Consider the following 22,055-nt stretch of genomic DNA (forward strand, 5'->3'; position numbering starts at 1 on the left):
CACACACACACACACCACACACACACACACACACACACACACACAAATGTAGCTCCCTGCCTGGGTGTTCACAAAGGATTAATTCATAATATGGACTAGATATGAAGGCTAGCCAGCACAGTCCTGGGTGGTGCTGTGGCCACAGGGATCTGTTGCCAGTCAGTCACAGGTCTGAAAGATGGGGATGCAAGCACCCCTTGGCAGGCACTGCATTCTCATAGGGGTGTGGAGGTGTTGCCCCTCACCAATCTCTATCTGCTGCTGCCTCCTGCTGGCTGCACCTGCATGCCAACAGAAGGAAGCACCAGGGCTCGGGCAGTCTAAACAGGAGGAGCCTCCCAGAGAAACCAGGGAGGGCAGAGAGCTATCCCAGGATCCTCGGGAGCAAGGGTAGTTGTCTGGTCTTTCTCTCAAAGCTCCTCTCACAGTCTCCTTTTCCACTTGACCAGGTTTCTGGAGTAGTGGGTAGGGTGGTGGTCTCTCACCCAAATGACACTAGGACACAGGTCATGGTGCAGCCTTCCTGAGTTTAGTCAGAAAGTGCCATGTGTGACAGTTGTTCATAGCAGAGCTCCTGAGGGGTGGTGAGGTATTCTCAAGGCCTGTGTGAGGTGTTAAGACGTGAGCCTTGTCCTCTCATAATGTACCGGGGAAACAGGACCACGGAGGGGCCAACTAACCAGGTGGAAACAAGCACAGGATTTTCTCCACTCCAACCACTCTTGGAGTGTATAGGCAGCACTCACAGGAGTAAATTCTGGGAGCTAGGGCACCGTGACCCTTGCATCAACACCCCATTTCTTGTGTCTGGAGTCCCAGTGACCTGATTTGTGTCCTGGTCTCAGCCTGAAGGCAGCTTTGGCAAAATAGTTTTCCTGTGAAGCTGAGGCAGGCCCAGCAGGCTGGAAAGGGCTTAGCCTTCCTGCACGCAGACATTTCTCTCTTTCTCTTTTTTTTTTTAAAACAGGCTAGGAACTGACAGAGAATCCAGTGAATGATCAAATAGCTCACTTCAAACTCTGCCTGAGGCAAGGGCTCCCGAGCTGGGGAACTTGAAAGACAGAGCTGAGAGAGGTTCTGGCCAGGCTTCCGTTCCTCAGAAGAAACTCAAAGAAGTGTCTAGGCTGGCTATGGCCCTCACAGGGTCAGGTGCTGGGCCAATTTTAAGCCCTGAGACTCCGTCTCTGATGGCTTTGAGCCTTTTATTTTATTCCTTTGTTGAAAGACAGGAGCCACCCAAACTGAACCATGCTACTGTGTCCCCTGAGACATCCACAAACAGGAGGCCACTAGGAGTGGGACTGGCAGATGCCCAAACCTTGAGGGTCACCTTAGAGTTTCTTCCACTGCTCAAACTATGTAAGGACTCTCCCATCCTTCACAGCTCTATTGCTGGCTCCTAGGTTCTTCACGGAAGCCAGTGCACTCACTCCAGTCTTGTCTCCCATTTCTCAGGCCCTGACTCACTCGGCAGGCCTTGGTTGCCCAGAGCCCACAGGCTATGCCTGTCCCTCTAGGTTTGTACCCCTCTAGAAACTTCTTTCCTTGAGAGTTTCATGATCTGTTTCAGATCTTTGCCAGCTTCTGCTCTCTGCTCTAGTGTCCCCTTTGCAGTTGAAAAAAATTTTTTTCTTTTTTTCTTTAAGATTTATTTATTATTTTATGTAAGTACACCGTAGCTGTCTTCAGACACATCAGAGGGCATCAGATGTCATTACAGATGGTTGTAAGCCACCATGTGGTTGCTGGGATTTGAACTCAGGACCTTCAGAAGAGCAGTCAGTGCTCTTAACCACTGAGCCATCTCTCCAGACTGAAAAAATTTTCAAATCAAGGCCTAGAGTGATGGCTCGGTGGTTAAGAGCACTGATTACCCTTCCAGAGGACCGGGATTTGATTCCCAGCACCCATATGGCAGCTCATAACTGTCTGTGACTCCAGTTCCAGATGATCTACCACTATCTTCTAGACTCTTCCAGCACCAGGCATTCATCTGGCACACAGACATGCATGCAAACAGAACACCCATACACATACAAAATAAAATAATAAAAGAAAAACTCTTTAGTCATCCTAATTAAAAATGTAACCCCACACCCCCAACCCCACTGTCCCTGCGTTTTCTACCCCGCACTTATCACTCCCCATGTGGTACATGTTCCTCACACATTCTTGTTGACTTGGAGTTCTTGTTTCCCACTCTTATGAATTTTACCCCCACCCCCAACGAGTATCTAGAAGAGTGCACAACACACAAGAGATGCTCAGTTAGCATTTGCCAAATGAACTAAAGAGTTTTACTCAAGTGTGGCTTGGGCTGGGGAGTGCTCAAAGTGCTTGCCATGCATCTGTGAGGACCAGAGTTCAAATCACCAAAACCCCACAGAAATGCCAAGTGGTTGTGGTGGCCCACACGTAATCTCAACCTTTAAAACATGGAGATCCCTGGAACCAGCTGGCTAGCCAGAATAGCTGTATCAGCTAGAACCTCTGCCTCAGTGAGGAAGATGGAAAGCAAACGGGGGAAGACCCCTGGCATTAACCTCTGGCCCCATGCACACACACGCACAGATACACACACACACACACACACACACACACACACACACACACACACACCTACTGTGCTCACACAGATGCACAATACATGCATACTTCACAAACACATGCAAGTCAGAGAAAGAAAGAAAACTGATGTGTGTGGCTTGCTAGACAAAGTATGAACTTTGTATTGCAATGTTGCAACTTTGTAGTTCAGTGATCTTGCAGAGGCTTAAAACAAAACAAACGCTGGGTGTGGTGGCGCATGCCTTTAATCCCAGCACTTGGGAGGCAGAGGCAGGTGGATTTCTGAGTTCGAGGCCAGCCTGGTCTACAAAGTGAGTTCCAGGATAGCCAGGGCTTCAGAGAAACCCTGTCTCGAAAAACCAACCAACCAACCAAACAAACAAACAAACAAAACCCAGAAGTGGGATCAATGATGTGTCTCCTTTATTTCAGTACTGGGGAGGGTGAGGGGGAAGGATCACTTGAGTTCAGGGAGTTCAAAACCAGCTTGAGCAACATAGACCCCATCTCAAATAAAACGAGACAAGTGACACATGCGGTAATCTGAGCACCCGTGCTGAAGCAGAAGGATTGCTGAAACTGTAAAGCCAGCCTGCACTATAGGCTGCATAGCAAGTACCAGACCAGACAAAGCAAGACCATACGGGCTGAATGAGATAAGGTGACCTCACTAACATATATAACATAGCAATGGTATATAGGTGTGTGTGTGTGTGTGTGTGTGATGTATATGCACATGTATGTATGTGTGCATGAGATGAGCTTATGCAAGGAAACACCCCGTTTTATCTAGCACAAGAGCTCACACCCCAGCATGTACTTTCATGGAGACCCCAAAGAGAAAGAAGTCTATCCCCTTCGCTCCTTCCCACCATCACCTGGAGGGATCTCTCTTCTTCTGATCTGACACTGTCCTCTCCTACAGAACTCTCCTTCAGGGTATGGATGTGTGGTGGCAGCTTGGAGATTGTGCCCTGCAGCCGAGTGGGCCATGTCTTCAGGAAGCGGCATCCCTACAACTTCCCCGAGGGCAATGCCCTCACCTATATCAGGTAGGTCCCCGTGGGAAGCACCTGGGGGAAGCATGGCGTTCTCCTCACTCTAGACACCCCCAGCTAATTACTTACTCACCATGCACGTGCCTCTGGGTTGCAAACCTGTATCTCAGGCTCAGTTTCTCCATTTGCCAACCCCATGTCTGATACTCTGGGCATTTCTGAGGGCAGAGGATAAACTTGGAGCATTGTCCCTAGGTCTCTCTTGTCTTGAATTCCTTTCTCCACAAGTCTCAGACAAATGGCCAAGTGACTAGTATATTGCTGTCCTTATTCCTTGAACCTCAGTTGTTGGCATTGGCTGCCAGTGCCTCCACATTGACTTGGCCTGGTACCCAACCATGGATATTCCCAGCCACGGAGGCCACTTGGTCTCACAGGAGAGTAAACAGTGTCCTGGAAGACCATCCCATGATTCATGGTCCTGATGGAGTTGTTGTGTGTGGTGGTGGTGATGGGGCCTGCCCTGCTAAGGTCATGTCTTCCCCTCACTTAACCATGCTGGTTTGTGTAGGTTGAACCAATGCTTTCCACATCTAACTAATAAATGATCTAAGTTTTGTCTGATTTCTCCAACCCATTTAAAGAAACAAAAAAAGATTAATTTAGGGATGGATGCCATGAGCATTCCTGATGCTTGAGGAGGCCAGATGAAGGTGCCAGGATCTCTTGGAACTGGAGTTACAAATAGTTATGAGCCACCATATGGGTGCTGGAAACTGAACCCAAGCCTTTTAAAACAGCAACAAGCCATCTGTCTAACCCCCTTACACCCCATTTTTATAGTAAAAGTCATATAGAGTTACCGTAGACACACAGGCAGAACCAATACCAATTTTTATACGCAGATGATATTTACATAACATATTTATGATAATAACTCTTCATGGTATTCAAGAAGAAAGGGAAAGCCATCTTCATTCTTTCTCTCTCCCATTTGCCCATTAGTCTTTTCAGAAGCAGCTATTGCATATCTGCTCTTAGTAGGTTGCTGGTCTACCACATTAGACTTTAGATACATTATCATGTGTGTAGTTTGTGTGTAGAGACCCACATGTTTGCCTTGGCAGGTTGTCGTCATACGCATCTTCAGGGGCGTGGCTCTGTCATGTGCCCTTCCAGTGTGGTTCTCTGACTCTGTATCATAGCCATCCGTCTTCATCAGCATCACTAGCCACCGTCTTTTTTCCCAAGGCTGTCTCACTCTCCATTGCATAGAAATATTTTCCCGCTGAAGGGCACTTATTTTGCTGCCAGTGTTTTGTTAGGCAGCTAGTCTTGCGTGTGTCCCTTTTGTCCACATAACAGGTCTTTCAATAGAACAGATTCCTTTGAGTGGAGAGCCTGTCATGGGTCCTGACAGATCACCCTCTGGACAGACCAGACCGATTCAGTTTACACCGAGCCAGTATTGTTTTGCCTGTAAACCTGGCATTCTTGTTGCTCTCTACTGCATGGACGGAGCTCATCTTCTTTTTCTTCTTGTTAATCAACACTCAGCCAGGCCTGATAGTACAGGCCTGTAGTCCCAGCTACTTCAAAGGCTAAGGCAGGAGGATTGAAGTTTCAAAGGCTTTCGAGGTCTACAGAGTGAGTTTAAGACAAACCTATTGAGCTTATTGAGACCAAATTGCAATAAAAAAAGAAAAGAGCTCTGTGGCTTGAGCTCAGCAGCAGACATGGGGCTGTGGGTTAAGCCCCCAGCACCACTTTTAAAAGCTGTAAGACCCACACTGGGGGCTGGAGAGATGGCTCAGAGGTTACGAACACTGACTGCTCTTCCAGTGGTCCTGAGTTCAATTCCCAGCAACCACTTGGTGGCTCACAACCATCTGTAATAGGGTCTGATGCCCTCTTCTGGTGTTTCTGAAGAGAGCTGCATTGTACTCATATACCTAAAAGAAGTAAATAAAATCTTTTACAAAAAAGAACTCACGCTGACCCACCTTGACTGTCCCCTTGTCTGATGACGTGCTTTTACCCTTTCTCTGCTCCTAGGAATACAAAACGAACGGCAGAGGTGTGGATGGACGAGTACAAACAGTATTATTATGAGGCCCGGCCCTCAGCCATTGGGAAGGCCTTTGGCAGGTGGGTCCCACCAACTCTCCTGTCTGTCTCCCCCTACCCATGTTTGCACAGCCGGGGAAGTATGAAGTAGACGCACACTGGACAGCCTCTCAGTCTCCCTAGTAACTGAGTCATGGCTCTTCTGGCTCCTCTGGGCTCTGGGAGGGAGAGTGATTCATGGACAAGACCCTGGTCCTTCATACATCATGGAGACGGATAAGAAGAGAAGTTTCCCCATGAAAGTTGAAAGTGTAGCCCATTCAAAGCTGCCCTCAGGAAGAACATCATCCGAGGGAGTCGTTATGACAGGGTTGTCTGCAGAGGACTATGCAGGTTTGCCTCCATACCCATCCAGACCTGTGATTTATAAGCCTATTTTCCGGTCATGGCCTGAGATGATCGCTGTCTAGTTAAGCGTTTTGAAAATGCAGATGGATTATGAAATCAATTTAGTGAATCAGCATCAGCATTAAAGAAGAAGATGAGACGGAAACGATAGATGAATTTTGTGCCAAGCAGACTAGAAAATCGGGGTTGATTGCAATCTGGAGAAAGTATTGTTTTATGAGGCTCATTCCATTGTATATGTGTGTAGATGTGCACCCACCTGTGTGTCCGTCGGACGAAAGGTATGCTGAGCTCTGTGTTACTTTTGTAGTTTGAAAGCATCAGTTATAAATGAATCATTCCCCCTGTATTAGTTAGGGTTCTCTAGAGTCACAGAACTTATGGATAGTCTCTATATAGTAAAGGAATTTATTGATGGCTTACAGTCTGCAGCCCAATTCCCAACAATGGTTCAGTAGTAGTTGTGAATGGAAGTCCAAGGATCTAGCAGTTACTCAGTCCCACACGGCAAGCAGGCAAGGGAGCAAGAGCGAGACTCCCTTCTTCCAATATTGTCTCCAGCAGAAGGTGTAGCCCAGATTAAAGGTGTGTCCCACCACACCTTTAATCCCAGATGACCTTGAACTCGGAGATTTAATCTTCTGGAATCCATAGCCACTATGCCTCAAGCTCTCCATACCAAGATCCAGATCAGAAACTTCTATCTCCCAGTCTCCAGATCAGGGTCACTGGTGAGCCTTCCAATTCTGGATTGTAGTTCATTCCAAATAGAGTCAAGTTGACAACCAGGAATAGCCACTACACCCCCATTTATTTATTTCTATCTATCCTTAAAAAGAAAAAGGCGCTCCACTAAGTACTTAATATTTCCTGAGACCCCACTCTCATCTAATCCCTCCACGTCTCCATATCCCCTTTTGACCTTCACAAACCCCCCCTGGTGAGCAGGTGAGGCCCAGTTTACTCAGGCTACGAAGGTCCTCAGATGAAGCTGAGGAGAGTGAGATTCAAGCATCCGTCGCAACAGCACATCAGAAGGTTGCAACCTGCCAGACTCCTGAGAGATGTCCACAGCTCTCCCTTCTCATTAGACCCTGTCTCCTAAACTGGACGCTGATGAAATCCTCTGCAAAAAGATGAGGACACTTTGTACATGCTAACGGGGTCTCGGGGAGTAAGAGGCTGAGGGTGAAGTGTGGTCCTGTGAGCTCAGGGAGGAACCAAGAAGACAGAGGAGATATAGAACTGAGTGTTCAGGTCGGATGTTATTGTGGACTACCTGAGACATGTGGACAGGGGACCAGTCTCCTTCTGTGGTCCCCCTGGGGTCTGCCTCTCCACATCTTTTCCCAGCTTTGTCTTTCCTTTCAGTGTGGCCACGAGGATCGAGCAGAGGAAGAAGATGGACTGTAAGTCCTTCCGCTGGTACCTGGAGAACGTCTATCCCGAGCTCACGTGAGTGCGGCCCCCTTCCAGGGTGGGGACCAGTGACCTGCCGTCCCCTGAGGCTGGGCCCTCCAGCTGCCAGTCTTCTTCTTCCCTCTGAGAGGAGGCATTGGTTATTGGTCAGGCGTGATGTGGCTGCTGCATTTCTTTTTAAAGATTTATTTATTTATTATACGTAAGTACACTGTAGCTGTCTTCAGACACACCAGAAGAGGGAGTCAGATCTTGTTACGGATGGTTGTGAGCCACCATGTGGTTGCTGGGATTTGAACTCCTGACCTTCGGAAGAGCAGTCGGGTGCTCTTACCCACTGAGCCATCTCACCAGCCCGGCTGCTGCATTTTTACCAGTCTGCCTCCCCGGCAAGGAATAGATATTGTCTCCAAAGGAAGACCACAGTGCATTATGCAGCTGAGGCCACTCTGCTCTCCTCCCCTTTTACCCTGTTCTCGCTCTCCGCTGAAAACTTATCCTGAGGAGATAAAGCCATCAGAGCACAGAGTTGTTGACCACAGACCCTGCTACAGAAAAAGAGATGAGTTACGGCTTAGGCCGGCACAGTGGATGCATCCATTTAAACAAATATTATGCATCCATTTAAACAAATACTATGCATCCATTAGTATGTAATCACAGAGACCAAAAATGCACAGGAAAATGTTTGCTCTAGTGAAGAGGAAGCAAAATGCAAATGAGGCTTGTGGCTGTATGGGCCATGTGCTCTGAAAGGGGACAGAGAGAGGAAAGACAGGACCATGATTGTGACAGGGTGGGCCACCCAGGTCCCTACTTCCCGATTCTAAATCTTTTCTGGAGTCTTGGTCACATGGCTCATTTCCCCACCTTCTTTAGATTTTGACTCATTTGTCCCCTTCTCGGGGACACGTTGTCTAAACACTAAATTGACAATTACATTCTTCCCTGGCATTCCTCTGAAGCCCACATCAGCATCACACACACACACATACCACACACACACACCACACACACACATCACACACACACACACCACACACACACCACAAACACACCACAAACACACCACACACACACACACACACACACACACACACACACCACACACTAGCTGGCTAATTTGATGTCATCTCCTGCCTAGAAGTTCCCCGAGGCAGAAGTCAAGAAGCCATTGCCCGTTTTGTCCATGGCTCTCCTCTGGTCCCTAGAATAGTGGCTATTACAAAATAGACACTGAGTAAACACCTTTTAAAACGAACATTTTTGAGAGAATAAACTCTAGTGAGCAAGACCTGGGAGTATGTGGAGTTAGCCTCCGTCCCATGGAACAGGCAGCCGGGGAGACGTTCCTTCCCCTGTTGTTTCTTCCTCTCAAGGGTGCTGTCATGGCTTTCTGAGATACTCTACCCTCACGGCCTACAGGTTCTGCAAGGAGGGGGAACCTCTGTCCTCTGAGGGTATATGCAATGCCTGGAAAGTTCCCATTGTTAGGTTGCAGCCAAGTCCTGGAAAATAGCTAGATGCTGAACCCAGATACTAAAACTCAAAGTTCCAAATACAGCCTGCCTGAAAAGCAGCAAGCCTGAAACAACTGCTGGGAATTTCTAAGAAATTCCTGAAGAACAATCCAAGCAACACCAGCCTCCTTGGAAGCAAGTTGGCAGCCAAGTAGCTTCAGGCTCTATGGCCCCTAATTGAGAGGTGTAGCACATTGATTCATGAGAATGCAGTAAGTATGCCACGTCCCAAAGGATGAGGAGCCCACACTTGTTCGTGTGCACATCTGAGACACCAGGGAATTGAGAGTAGCCATGTCTTAGCTGCTGTTGAGGTTCTTACAGTGGAATGGTACTTTGGACACTGGGCCAGCTAGTGGAGCTGAGGAGCTGGTGGCTAGGGATTCTGGGGAGATAGAACTACACCCACACCCCTTTCCATACCCCAGACCTCCACCCCAGGAAAAGAAGGGCTCTAACCCAAACCTGAATCCATCCCAAGATAGGGCAGCATGTTAAGTGTGCTTTGTTAAGTCAGAAGAATGTGGCTCCTGCTGTAGGTTCTGTGGCTTCTTCCTATCTAGCTGGCTCAGCTCCAGGGCAAAGTGGGAGGGGCCAGAGATAGGCCAGAGTCACCTCAGTGGCTCTCCACATAGAGGATCCTTGTAGATCACATGACTCAGGTGGTCACCACAAAGTCTGAGAAGGCTAAAAGAGCGTCCACTTTGCTGAGCTGGCCTGCAATCCTGCCACAGCGCTGCTCTGAGTCTAGGCCTAGCTTCAGCTGGCCTGCTAATTCATCACTTTTATTAGGACTGTCCCAACCAGCAATGCAGACTGCATCGCACCATTATAGGGTGCTAGTCACATAGTGGCCATTGTAGACTCATTACAATAACTTCAAGCAGATGGCAGGAGTCATTCTAATCAAAATAGTATGTTGTAACAACCTTCTAGTGGGCGTGGTAAGGCAATAGTGGGTGCTATTTCTATGAAGGCATTGTGAGGTCTAATGGTTGCCCTGCTTAGAGGAGAGTCACTGGGGGAAGCAGGGGCAGACACAGAGGAGCACACATAAACAGCTTGGTTGGCTCTGCCAGGCATCTGAGGAACACGAAGGGGATTGCCATCTGGGCATCTAGAACTGCTGTCCCAGGGACACAGAGCAGAGGTGCCTATGCTCTTGGCATTACTGCCCAAGATGAATTCCTTCCACAAGCACCACTGGGCAGAGCCCCGACAGGGCCAGTGCCCTCTCACCTCTGGCAGCTGATGAGCTGGCAAGAAGAACATAGGGTGAAATCAGAATAACCCCGTGCCACTCAAAGCATTTCCCTGGAGCACAATTCTCAGAGGTCCCAGAAGGCAGCTTGTGTTCATGCAGAGAGGGAAACCAGCACTCAGGGACCTTGAAGCTTTTCCTCATAGGAGTTGCAAACTCAGCTCCTTCCAGGGGGTCACAGAGGCAGAGAAAGCAAAACAAGAAATGGGGTGAACAGTAAGGAGTGCAACTGCCCCTCAGGACAGATGGTGAGTGTTCCTGGATCCCTGGCTCAGAGGGCCTGATCTCAGAGATGCTGGACTCAGGTTTTGCCCCATGACCTTAGAGTGTGCGCGTGCGTGCGTGCGTGCGTGCGTGCGTGCGTGTGTGTGTGTGTGTGTGTGTGTGTGTGTGTGCACGCATGTGGGAAGCAAAAGGCCAGAGCTGGATGTTTTCTGCTGTTATGACCCACCATCTCTCTTGAGACAGGGTCTCTTAACTGAACTTGGGGTTCACCAATTGACTAGATTGGCTGGCTAGCAGAGTGAGAAGCTGCCTGTCTCTGCCCACTCTGCACTGCACCTACAAGTGGCCATACCTGGTTCTACATGCATGCTAGCATCTGAACTCAGGTCTCTGTTGCATGTTCATCAATAGAACCATCTTAGACCTTTAAAAAAGATTTTTAATTAATTGGTGGGGACTTGGATGCTTGTGTAGACAAGTCATAGAACTCAGTTCTCCCCTTCTACCACATGGGTCCCTGGGATTGAACTCAAGTTGTCAGGCTTAGCAGCAAGTACCTTTACCTACTGAGCCATCTTGCCAGACCCCTCATTTTTAAAAGCAGCAGTCACTCCTCTGTGCGGATCAGATGGGATGTGTCTGATAACAGCAGCCACCCCTGCTCTGGACCTGTGCGATGTCTGGTTCTGAAGGGAAGTCTAAGTGGTGGGTGCCACCACCAGGGTGTGTGACAGAGGGAGTAAAGGGAGCTCTCTGCAGCTCCATGAGAGCAAATCCGTACTGGAGTCCCATGGTTTCTCGAACAGACTGGGGAAGACCTGCTTTGTCTGAGATCCTGCAAGGCTGTCCACATCAAGTAATGGCAGACATGGCTCCTCCCACGGCCCAGGCTCTCTCTAACAGAGGCATTAGGGAGCAAGAAGCATCAGGCCCAGGGTCATATACTGAGTACTCCTGGTTTCCACATAGTGTGTGATGGATGCATAATTCACAGGCCTCCCCAAACCAGGCATACAAGCCTGTGTCAGTTGCAGATGGTAGCCTGCCTAGGTTCACTACCCAGAGGTTATCACTGTGTGTGTGCACCTGTGTGCATGTGCTTAAGCCTTTTACTGGCACATGAAATATTTTAATAATGTGATATCTTGAAGTCTCCCTCAGCAGCCGGCTGAGTGCTGGCTGGCTTTCTCTCACAGTCATTTGTAATGGGTACAGGGTTTCTTTCCTGCACATGTATCTAACCCATGCCAGCTGCTGAGTAAGCAGATATTCCCAATGCTTACTGGTATGAATATCTTTTAACACAACCAGCAATATTATTTTTCATTAAGTTCCTTAAACGGGCATTCTTCCGTCAAAGACATGCATACTTTAAGGGCTCTGGTGCTTAATTCCACAATGTTCTCTCCCAAAGCTGAGCTAGTTCACGCTCTCACTGGTACAGTAAGTCTCACAGGTATTGCCAACACCGGGCATTGTTTAAAACACACATATACTCTCTCTCACACATACAGATATAATAGAAACAAATAATTGCTCTCTAACACACGTTCTTTCATCACAGCGAGACTGAACATATTTGCATGGTTATACATTTTCAGTTAGCTGCTCCAAAATCATCCCTTCACTGGTATTTTGAAATCGGGTGGTGAAGCCACCTTTAAACTCCCAGGTGTCCACTTCCAGGCTGAAGAGTCCATGAGTTAAGCCTGAATATCTCTTCAGGGTCCCTTGTGTCTCAGGTCTCCCATAAGAACCTTCTAGGACTGAGGCTGTTTCTGCCTCTTACAACCCTTCTCCCCATACCCCACCCCCATCTCCCCAGACTGCCAGTCCTGGAGGCCTCAGTGACTGTGGCTGCCCTCTGGAGGAAGGGGTGGGTAAGCAAGAGGAGAGAGAGAAGCAGCCTGATGTCACCTTTCTCCTCAGTGTCCCTGTGAAGGAAGTGCTCCCTGGTGTCATTAAGCAAGGAGTTAACTGCTTAGAATCCCAAGGCCAGAACACAGCTGGTGACCTCCTGCTTGGAATGGGGATATGCAGAGGGTCTGCCAAGAGCCCGCCACCAGCCCAGGTAAGTTGTTTAGGGCTAAGAGCAGGATGGAATCTGAGAGCGTTGGCCACGAATGGGGTTAGGGCTTCTCTCTGCTCATTTTCCTCCTCGCTTTCTACACCATCCATAAATCTCCTTCCCAGGGCTCCCCACATTTTGCTCCTGCCGAATGCCTATTCCTTTCCAGCGCTGGGTCCCTCACTCCCTCTTCTAAATGAAGAAATGCTGCCCAGTTCTGTGCTGGAATACAGTTTGGATGTGTGTGATGGTCTGCAGGTCTCTAAGACTCTGTGTACATAGCTAATGCATGAGTGCCACACCCGAATCAGCTCTAGAGCAGATTGGGGAAACCCCATCATGGACCCAGCTAGGTCCTGTATTCCTCCTTCTTCCCTCTCTCCAGCATCCCTTGGGGCCTCCTTAACTCCCCTCTAGTTAGCACCAGCTGAGTTTCTTTATTTTAATATTTGGCTGAGAACATTTTCTAACATAAAGCAAAATGGAAGCTGTACAGTGAATACTCTCCTTTAGCTTCTACAGTTATTTGTAAAAAGTTTGAAAAAAAGTCCTGAATCTCTTTGCCTAATCACCTGTCTACCCATATCTGTCCACCCAGAGCTGTCCTTTCCTTGTCTTGCAGGCATGGTTATTTAGCGATCACCTTATCCAGCAGCAGGGGAAATGCCTGGCTGCCACCTCCACCTTAATGTCTTCCCCTGGATCCCCAGTCATACTGCAAACGTGTAACCCTAAAGAAGGCAAGCAGGTAAGCCTCCATGACCAGGCACAGATGAACAACAGCCCCAAGGGACACTGAGCAGTTATGCCCTGACAGGGGAGTCCCAGCTTGAGGCATGTGCTTGAAGATCAGCCTTTCGATTGAGAACCAGAGGAGCCTCTGGCATCATCTAGGCCCAGCAGAGCAGACGCTGCAGCTAAGTGTTTGTTTAACATTAGTCCTGCCAGTCTGGGGGCAGGAACCATTTGTCTTGCTAACGCTGCTCGTCCAACCTTTGATGACAACTACAAAGCTCAAATAAGAACTAGCATGGATGCCCAGACTGTGCTAGCCAGCTCACATCCACAATCATCCTTTAGCTGCCTCCTCCTCCAGCCGCCTGGTAAGGTAGTTCTCAACGAGCCCTATTGTCCAGTGAGTGAACCAAGGCTTCCTTCACATAGGCTTTCAGCTCCCACAGCTAGAAAGAGCAGAAGGAGCTAGAATTTAAACCTGGGCTCAGTGTGACTCCTGAGCCCACAGACTTAAGCCAGAACTTAGTAAGAATTTCTTGGCTGCTGGCTCACTGGGAATCTGAGGTCCAGGGACAGTGATTTGCAAGCTCACATGACTAGCCTCAGATGGGTCCTAGGAAACAGTTCAGGGTTACTTGTGGAAGGAAAGGCTAATGCTCCGAGAAATGTTGTCACTTGCCCCCAGCGCACAGCAGCCAGTGACAGAGCACTAAGTACTAGATTGCCAGAGTTAGCCCTTCTCTTTGCTGCTGCACTCTTCCTGGTTAAAAGGGCTCCTTGTTCCCCAGAGCATGGGATCCAAGGCCCAGGCTGCTGCAGCCGCTTCTCCACCCTGCTGGTGACATAGCCTGCTTACAGTCCAGCAAAGGGTGAGGAGGGGCCTGGCTCTCAGCCTGGGCCTACAGGGCTTCCACCCACGCCTCTGCTGTTTGTTTGGGTCAATTCTTTCTTTAGGGATGAGTGGCAGTTTGTTATTCTGTTCTGGAAAAATAGCCAGGTTCTCTCTTTCCAGCCTTTGTGTATGAGAATGGGGGCCAGGGTGACAGGGAAGCACATTATAGCCGCTTACTGGGCTTCCTGGCCACTTCTGCTAGCTTTCAGCCTAAGAGATATAGCTTGACCTTTGCCCTGTTCTGCAGCCAGGTGGATGCAGTCTGCCCTTTGGCTGGAGCCTCAAACCCTTCCTGAGAGGAAAGCCTTGATCCCACAAACACCTCTATGAGGCAGCTCATTCAAATACTTCTCTATAAAAGCACCCTGTGGACCAAAGAGACCCTTGCTGCCAATTCTGACAACCTGATTCCCCAGGATCCATGTGTCCACAGGCTGCATGCGTTATGTTCCTCCAAGCCTGGCTAGTCATCCCCCTGGCCCCCGGCACTCTGGATGCCACATCTCTCACCACCATGGAGGACAGATGAATAGTTCCCCCACTGTCAGTCCATTCTGGATTCTTGGCTTTCCTTTCTGGTCTCTAATTGGCCTTGATTCCAACCCAGGCCAGTTGAGCTTCACATGTCCATGAAGCTCCTGAGAGTTAGACAGGGTGCGATGAAGTCAGCAGGCTCTAGTCCAGCCATTCCCCAGGTTCCTTGCTCATACAATAATGGGCTGCTGCACCGGGCATGGTGGCACATGCCTTTAATCTCAGCACTTGGGAGGCAGAGGCAGGCAGATTTTTGAGTTCGAGGCCAGCCTGGTCTACAGAGTGAGTTCCAGGACAGCCAGGGTTACACAGAGAAACCGTGTCTTGAAAAACAGAAAATAATAATAATAATAGGCTGCTGCTTGACCAGAGGATGCAGATGCTGAGACCGGGCATAGGAGATGCCTGAACATGTGTGATGCCTGCACAGCCTCAGAGTTGAGTGGCTGGGAGAGCCGGTGAGAAAGGCTGCCTAGAAGTTCTGGTGGAAGTAAGAGGTCTACCAGTGGGTTATTCATTTGCTCATTGCTTCCCATGCCAAGGAATGCACAGATCATGCAAAAAGGGAAGGGAGAGCCTGGTTTGACATTTTGTTGGAGGTTTAGCCAATGGAATCAAACATGAGAGGCTGTAAGAACAGTCCGGTATCCAAATAGAAACTGGAGATGCAGGTGTGCCTGTGGAAACTAAGCCAAATTTTAAATAACACCGTCTCCACAGTTGAGTGCAGCTCCTCTCTGTCCCTTAGCTGCACAGTGAGAACACAGACAATCTCCTTCGGAGCTCTGCAGGCTCCAGTCTCATGGTCATGAGCTCTGTCGCCTCATAGGAAGGTAAAAAGGGATATGGCTGCAGGGAAGGAAAATAGGCAAGAAACAGAACATTGATGTCTGCTGCTATTCAGTCTTCTGCAAACTCAGGCCTCTGCCTTGCATCTCTTCTCCATATCCCGTATAACACACCATCCTCTATCCAGGCCTTTCTGAAATGTTCTATGGAAACAGCTTCCCCCTTACCTTGTCAAGCTTGGGAGAAGAAAATTCTAAGATCCTCTTTGTGACTCCGACATAGGGGGGACTCCAGTTTCCCACCCCCAGCCCACTGCATGACTCTAAAGGTGGTGGCCACTTCCACTTGAGGGTGTAGGTACTGGGACTCATGATCGCAAGTCAGACCAGGCATGGAGGGCTACAGGAAGAAGTAAGCTTTGTTCTTATAAAGCAAAGATTCCCCTAGGCCACAGGTCACTAACTCGGTCCCTGCAGGGAACTGGTGGGGGCGCTGCTAGGTGAGGAAAGTCAAGTCCAGGAGCTGATGGATGAGAGCAGAGAGCAGGGGGCACCTCAGCCCAGCCATCTGATAGAATCTGAGCCTAGTGTCCATAGAAAAACTGGAGATGTGTTTTATGTGACAGCGAAGGTGGGTTTTAAAATAACACTTCCAGGTTGGACACAGCCCCTGGAAGTGTTGTTTCCTTTGATCTATGTAGTAACATTGTCCCATACCACAGAAGTGAGCACCCAGAGAGGGACACAGTCTGTTTTCAATGAAGGGGGATGAGGGCTGGGGAGATGACCGCAGCGCTGTTAAAGTGTTTGCTGTGTGATCACGAGGACCTCAGTTTGGATTCCCCAGCACCCACATAAGAGGCCAGGTGTAGCCTGGGATCTCAGCACTGGGCAGCAGGACATAGCAGGATCCCTGCAGCTTGCTAGCCAGCCAGTCTTGCTGAATTGATGAGCTCCATGATTAGTGAGGCCCTGTATCAAAAAATAAGAGAAAGTGATACAGGAAGACACTGACATCAACCTCTGGCCTCTATGAAGGCACATGCTCATACACGTGTAGGAAATGCACACGCGCGGGTGCGCGCGCGCGCGCACACACACACACAAATAAATAAACGAGCACTGTGTGTTGTAGGTGTATGTGGTTTTGTGTGCATGCTCATGAAATGAAGGTACAAACTACTTCTCAGTCCTGAACTGGGCATGGAGTGTAGCCTTGTGCATGTCGGGTAAGCACTGTACCACAGAGCTCCACCCCCAGCTCACATGTTGTTATTTTCAAACCATGTTCTTCTTCCTTTCCTCTCTCCCTTCCACCCAGAAATGGAGAAGGAAAGGATCTTTCATCCAGCATTCAGTCAGCGGCCTCTGCCTGGAGACAAAGCCTGCCCAGCTGGTGACCAGCAAATGTCAGACAGATGCCCAGGCCCAGCAATGGCAGCTGCTACCACACACATGATGGTAGCCCCCAGCCTCCTGTACCTTCTGCATGAGACTTGGGGACTGGAAGGGGTTAGGGTGGGGGAGTGTCAAGCGGGCTGTTTCCCATCTCCTCACATTTCGACCGGATCATCAGTACACACCCCTACCACGCATTTCTCCAAAGCTAGTTCAGACAGGGTGCAGGGGCATGCTTCATGCCCTCTGTGCCACCCAAGTCTTGCCCTGGGAGAGGAGATGGATAGTATGCAGCTGTCCTGGGTAGAGACTTGGCAGCTGCTCCTCGCCCTTTGTCTTCTCCCTTGGCCCTTTTTGGGCTCCAGACAGTGATGTGTGGGCCTTCCCTTGTTGCCTAAGGGGGACGAGGACCAAAACCTACCGAAGGGGCCAGTTGGGTCACGGGGCTAGCCAACACAAGAGGACAGGTGGCATCGTGTGTGCAGAGGCTGAAAGCAGCTAGAGAAGAGGAAGGGTTGAGAGGCTCGGGCCAGTGGGTGAGCGAGGGAGGGATGCAGCCTGGGAGCAGAGGATGGAGATTCACAGAAGAACATGGATAGAGAAGCAGCCAACTGTGAAGTGCCAGAAAACCAAGGTCTCTTTCCAGGACATCATCACCCTGTTCCTGCTTTGCCAGCCCCAGGCCCCAAGCCCAACATATGTCTGTAGCCCCTAGGTGACCATACTCTTAGCAAGAAACTGGAGAGGGATCTGGGGTATAATTTATTAAGTAGAATAATTTCCACTTCCGCTTAGCCATATGTCACGCCAAGACCTCACACTTGAGCGTGTCCCCACTAACTGGTCATATACCCTGAAATACCCTCATCTTTGCTAACTGTTTTGGACTCCTACTTTTTCAGGGTCTTTGCCTCTGTAAACATTGCATTGTGGGGCAAGGTGGCTAGTCAGAATTGGACCCCCTTCCTGGAGTATAACCATTCCTAGTCAGTAGAGACCGAGTCACCCAGATCAAAACACCGCGCTAAATCCTTTCACCAAAGGCCAGTGGTTGTAGTGGGTTTCGAAGCTGGCTAGTGGCTCCTGTCTGTGTACAGAATAACCTGCTCTCTTCTCTCCCGATACTGAGAACACGGAGACTATAGGTTGGTATCATCCTGGAATCCTGTCCTTTTCCTCACCATTGGCTTACACAATGGCTCTTGGGTAAAAGAGCCCCAAATTCTTGGGGTCTCTATTTCAAAGCAAGTCTGCCTAAGAAGGCCAGTCCTATCCCAGGAGCACCCAGTCTTTCATAAACCAGGCAGCCAGATATTCACAGGGAATCAACACACTTGAGAAGGTCGAGAAATCTCTAGTATATTGCATGTGTATGTACATGTGCAATTACATAGGTGGGGGTCGAGCCTGGATTTTCCCTGCTTCGTGGCTTTCAAAGCCTCTGATCCTTTGCGCTGGATTAGCACTACCAGCTAGCTATCTGGAGCTCTGTCCCGAATCTCCCTCTCTGCTGGGCTCAGCCTGTACATCACCAGATGTTAGAAACCAAGTCCTGGGTTTGTAGTGCCCACTCTGGAAGGTTCTCCAGCAGTTTCCCTGCACCTCTGGCTCTCACCAGCATCCTCTCAGCTGTTCTGTGCCAAATACGTCTGCACCCCTAGGTTCAGCCCAGGGGCCCCTCACCTCGGTGACTAAGCTTCGCTCACCTTGTTACGATGTCTTATATATATACACACTGCTATTTACAGACCTGGCCTTGGATCCTGTGACCCTCTAGGAAGAGTCCTGCCAAAGTCCAGAACAGCATTGGGGCTAAGGTGGAGGCTTTTCTCTAGAGGCTTGGGCCCTGTCCCAACGTGGACTTTGGGGCAAGGAACCTGGGCTTCTCTCTGTGAATGTAAGGATAGCTACTCAGAGAGCCTTGATGGGGGCCTCAACCCATTTCCTGTGGTCAGACTTGGCTCAGCACTTGGCAGCTGTCCCGTGCGGGGACTCAGTCCAACTCTGTGTTTGCTTTTCTTCTTGACCAAAGCATGTGCCACTAAGCTGTCCTGGAGGACATTGTCTTTATGAAACACACCTGGAATAAAATCACTTCTTACATGTCTACATAGGCTGGTGCCTTTATTTCAGACTTTGCAAGCATTCAACTAGCTTCTACTGCCTGGGAATCAGGTCTCTATCCTGTACAAGTGAATGAAACCGCGCATGCTCAAAGTGAATCCTCTCCTGGATCTTGGGGGGACTGGAGGGAGCCAGGAGGTGGCCTTGCTACTAGGGCATGCTGGACCTTAGGAAGCAGAATGTCAGACTGAGCCCAAGTTCCTTGCTTAATCACACAGGCCCCGTTGCTGCTTAGAAACAGAAATTCAAGGGTTCCTCAGAATAGATATGGCTATCCCACCATGCTTGCCTTTAAACAATTCTTTTTTTCTTCCCAGGGAGCCATTCTAGCCCCCTCAGACCTGCCTTTCCCCTTGCTCTGTACACAGGAAAGCATTCAGGCATGATGGTCTTCCTGGGTAAGAACAGCAAAATCATTCTAGAAGAGTCCTGCCAGCTTAGGCTTGCTTGATCGGGCAGCAGATGCTCTACCTAACAGTTTCCATGGAAACCAATAGAACTCCACCACTTCTCTGATCAGAAGTTGAACCTACCCAGATAAAAATAAGTCCTGACTTGGTGTGCATGTAAACTGCAATGGACAGGCTAGAGTGTTGCTAGCAACACACTCCTCCATTGTACACATGCGCCTCACATAAGTCTGCAGGACATTCAAGGGCTGGGGACACAGGAGCATGCTTGCTAGAGTCAGCCTCTTGCTTGTCCAACAGAGAGCAGTTCCTGGGTCCTGGAATGTGGCTTCAGTTTTCTTCATTTTGTCTTACTGTTTCGCTGGCTGGTTCATTGATGGAATGCAAATGCTCCCTGCAGACCAGCACCCTCCCCCCACACATACACACACACTCACTTGGCTGTGATTTTCATCAAGGCTCTTCCTTTTGCTCCCCATTTATACTTGTGAGAAATGATCCAGACAGCTCCACTGCCCTTCTGGAGGCCTCAGGACTCTTCCACAGCACTGGCAGGGGTGTGGTCCTCTCCCACCAGGGACCAGGAAAGGAAACCTGGAAAGGCTAAAGTTCACTATGTCCCTATGACCACACCTAACTCTTGTCTGGTGTTTGTCCCCTGTGCTGGTTTGAGTCACCACTCTTTCAGGAAGAAGGGGCCCAGGCAGCTTCTCTCATGGTAAGAGATCTCCCTGCCAACAACTCAGTTAAGGCCTGGTCAGCTGGGAGGGCATGGATTTTCCTGACCAGTGGCTGCTGGTGGAGAAGCCAGTAAAAAAAAAAAAACACACACACACACACACACACACACACACACACACCTGCTCTATTCCAAGCCCCTTTGTTAAGTAGTGTGAGACAATAAGATGCTCAATCCTTCTAAAAACGATGTTTCCTGACCATTCCAGGTGCCATCTTAGATGATGCCCGGCTGACCGGAGCGAGCAGGGTTGACTGGAGGGAGCAGAGGTCCTAAAAATTCAATTCCCAACAACCACATGAATGCTCACAACCATCTGTACAGCTACAGTATGCCCATATACATAAAATAAATAAATAAATAAATAAATAAATAAATAAATAAATAGTTCAAAAAATACTGTCTTAGTTAGGGTTTTACTGCTGTGAACAGACACCATGACCAATGCAAGTTTTTTTTTTTTTTTTTTTTTTTTTTTTTTTTTTTTTAGACAGGGTTTCTCTGTATAGCCCTGGCTGTCCTGGCACTCACTTTGTAGACCAGGCTGGCCTTGAACTCAGAAATCCGCCTGCCTCTGCCTCCCGAGTGCTGGGATTAAAGGCGTGCGCCACCATGCCCGGCTCCAATGCAAGTCTTATAACATTTAATTGGAGCTGGCTTACAGGTTCAGAGGTTCAATCCATTATCATCAAGGTGGGAGCATGGCAGTGTCCAAGGTAGGTATGGTGTAGGCAGAGCTGAGAGTTCTACATCTTCAGCAGAGCTGAGAGTTCTACATCTTCATCTGAAAGCTGCTAGCAGAATACTGACTTCCAGGAAGCTAGGATAAGGGTCTTTAAGCCCATGTCCAAAGTGAAATACCTATTCCAACAAGGCCACACCTCCAAATAGTGACTCTTCCTGGGCCAAGCATATTCAAACCATGACATTCCACTCTCTGGCCCCCAGAAGCCTGTTCTAACATATGAGTCTATAGGTGCCATACCTAGCCATAGCATAATTTAAAAAGTACATTTAGTCCAACTTCCAACATCACCATAGTATAGAACAGTATCAACAATGTCAAAAGTTCAAAGATCAAGGTCTCTTCTGAGATCCATCCAATCACTTAACTGTAATTCCCGAATCAAGATAGGAAACCAGCTGGGCAAACTCCAAACTCTGCATCTCCATGTCTGATGTCAAAGCAGTCTTCAAATCTCCAACTCCTTTTTCATCTTTGTTGACTGCAACAAACTTCTTTCTCCTGGGCTGGTTCCACTCCCTGTTAGCAACTTTTCTCAGCAGGTATCTCATGACTCTGGCATCTCAAAAATCTTGGGGTCTCCAAGGCAACTTCAATGTTACAGCTTCTTGTTTCAATGTCTGGGATCTACACATGATCTTCTGGGCTCTTCCAAAGGGCTGGCATCATTTCTCCAGCTCTGACCTCTGTAGCACTCTAGGCTCAGGATGATCAACCCCACTGCTGCTGCATTCTTGGTGATCATCCCATGGTACTGGCATCTCCAATACACTGAAGTCTTCTGCTGCAACTAGGGTTCACCAATAGCCTCTCATTGGCTCTCTTCATGGTGCCACCAAGACTAAAATTCTTTGTATGACCCCTTCGGTCCTGGGCCATCAACTACAACTGAGGCTGCGCTTTCACCAGTGGCCTTCATGGCCTCTCAGCTGTAGTTCATGACTCTTACACATTACCAAGTACAGCTGCAGGACAAGGTACAACCTTGGCTATCTCTGGAATACAGCTTCTTTGTGCTCTCAGAAAACACTTCCCAGAAAATTTTACCTCAATGATGCTGGTCCCTTCTTTTTTTTTTTTTTTTTTTAATTAGGTATTTTCCTCAATTACATTTCCAATGCTATCCAAAAAGTCCCCAATACACTCCCCCCCCCGT

At 48.8% G+C, this 22,055-nt stretch overlaps 1 protein-coding gene across 2 annotated transcripts in view; it reads left to right on the forward strand.

Annotated features, from left to right (window-relative positions):
- The window catches only part of Galnt16 (polypeptide N-acetylgalactosaminyltransferase 16), an 86,573-nt gene extending 67,583 nt beyond the window's left edge, over positions 1-18,990 (forward strand). For both annotated transcript variants that reach the window (XM_029484935.1, XM_029484934.1), the window contains 6 exons: positions 3,494-3,620; positions 5,622-5,714; positions 7,413-7,496; positions 12,396-12,537; positions 13,157-13,282; positions 16,805-18,990. In XM_029484935.1, the coding sequence (XP_029340795.1) occupies positions 3,494-3,620; positions 5,622-5,714; positions 7,413-7,496; positions 12,396-12,537; positions 13,157-13,282; positions 16,805-16,942 (710 nt within the window). In that variant the 3' untranslated portion in view covers positions 16,943-18,990. The remainder of the gene's footprint in view (positions 1-3,493; positions 3,621-5,621; positions 5,715-7,412; positions 7,497-12,395; positions 12,538-13,156; positions 13,283-16,804) is intronic.
- Positions 18,991-22,055: the final 3,065 nt, after the last annotated feature.

Source organism: Mus caroli, chromosome 12, assembly GCF_900094665.2.
Source record: "Mus caroli chromosome 12, CAROLI_EIJ_v1.1, whole genome shotgun sequence".
NCBI lineage: Eukaryota > Metazoa > Chordata > Mammalia > Rodentia > Muridae > Mus > Mus caroli.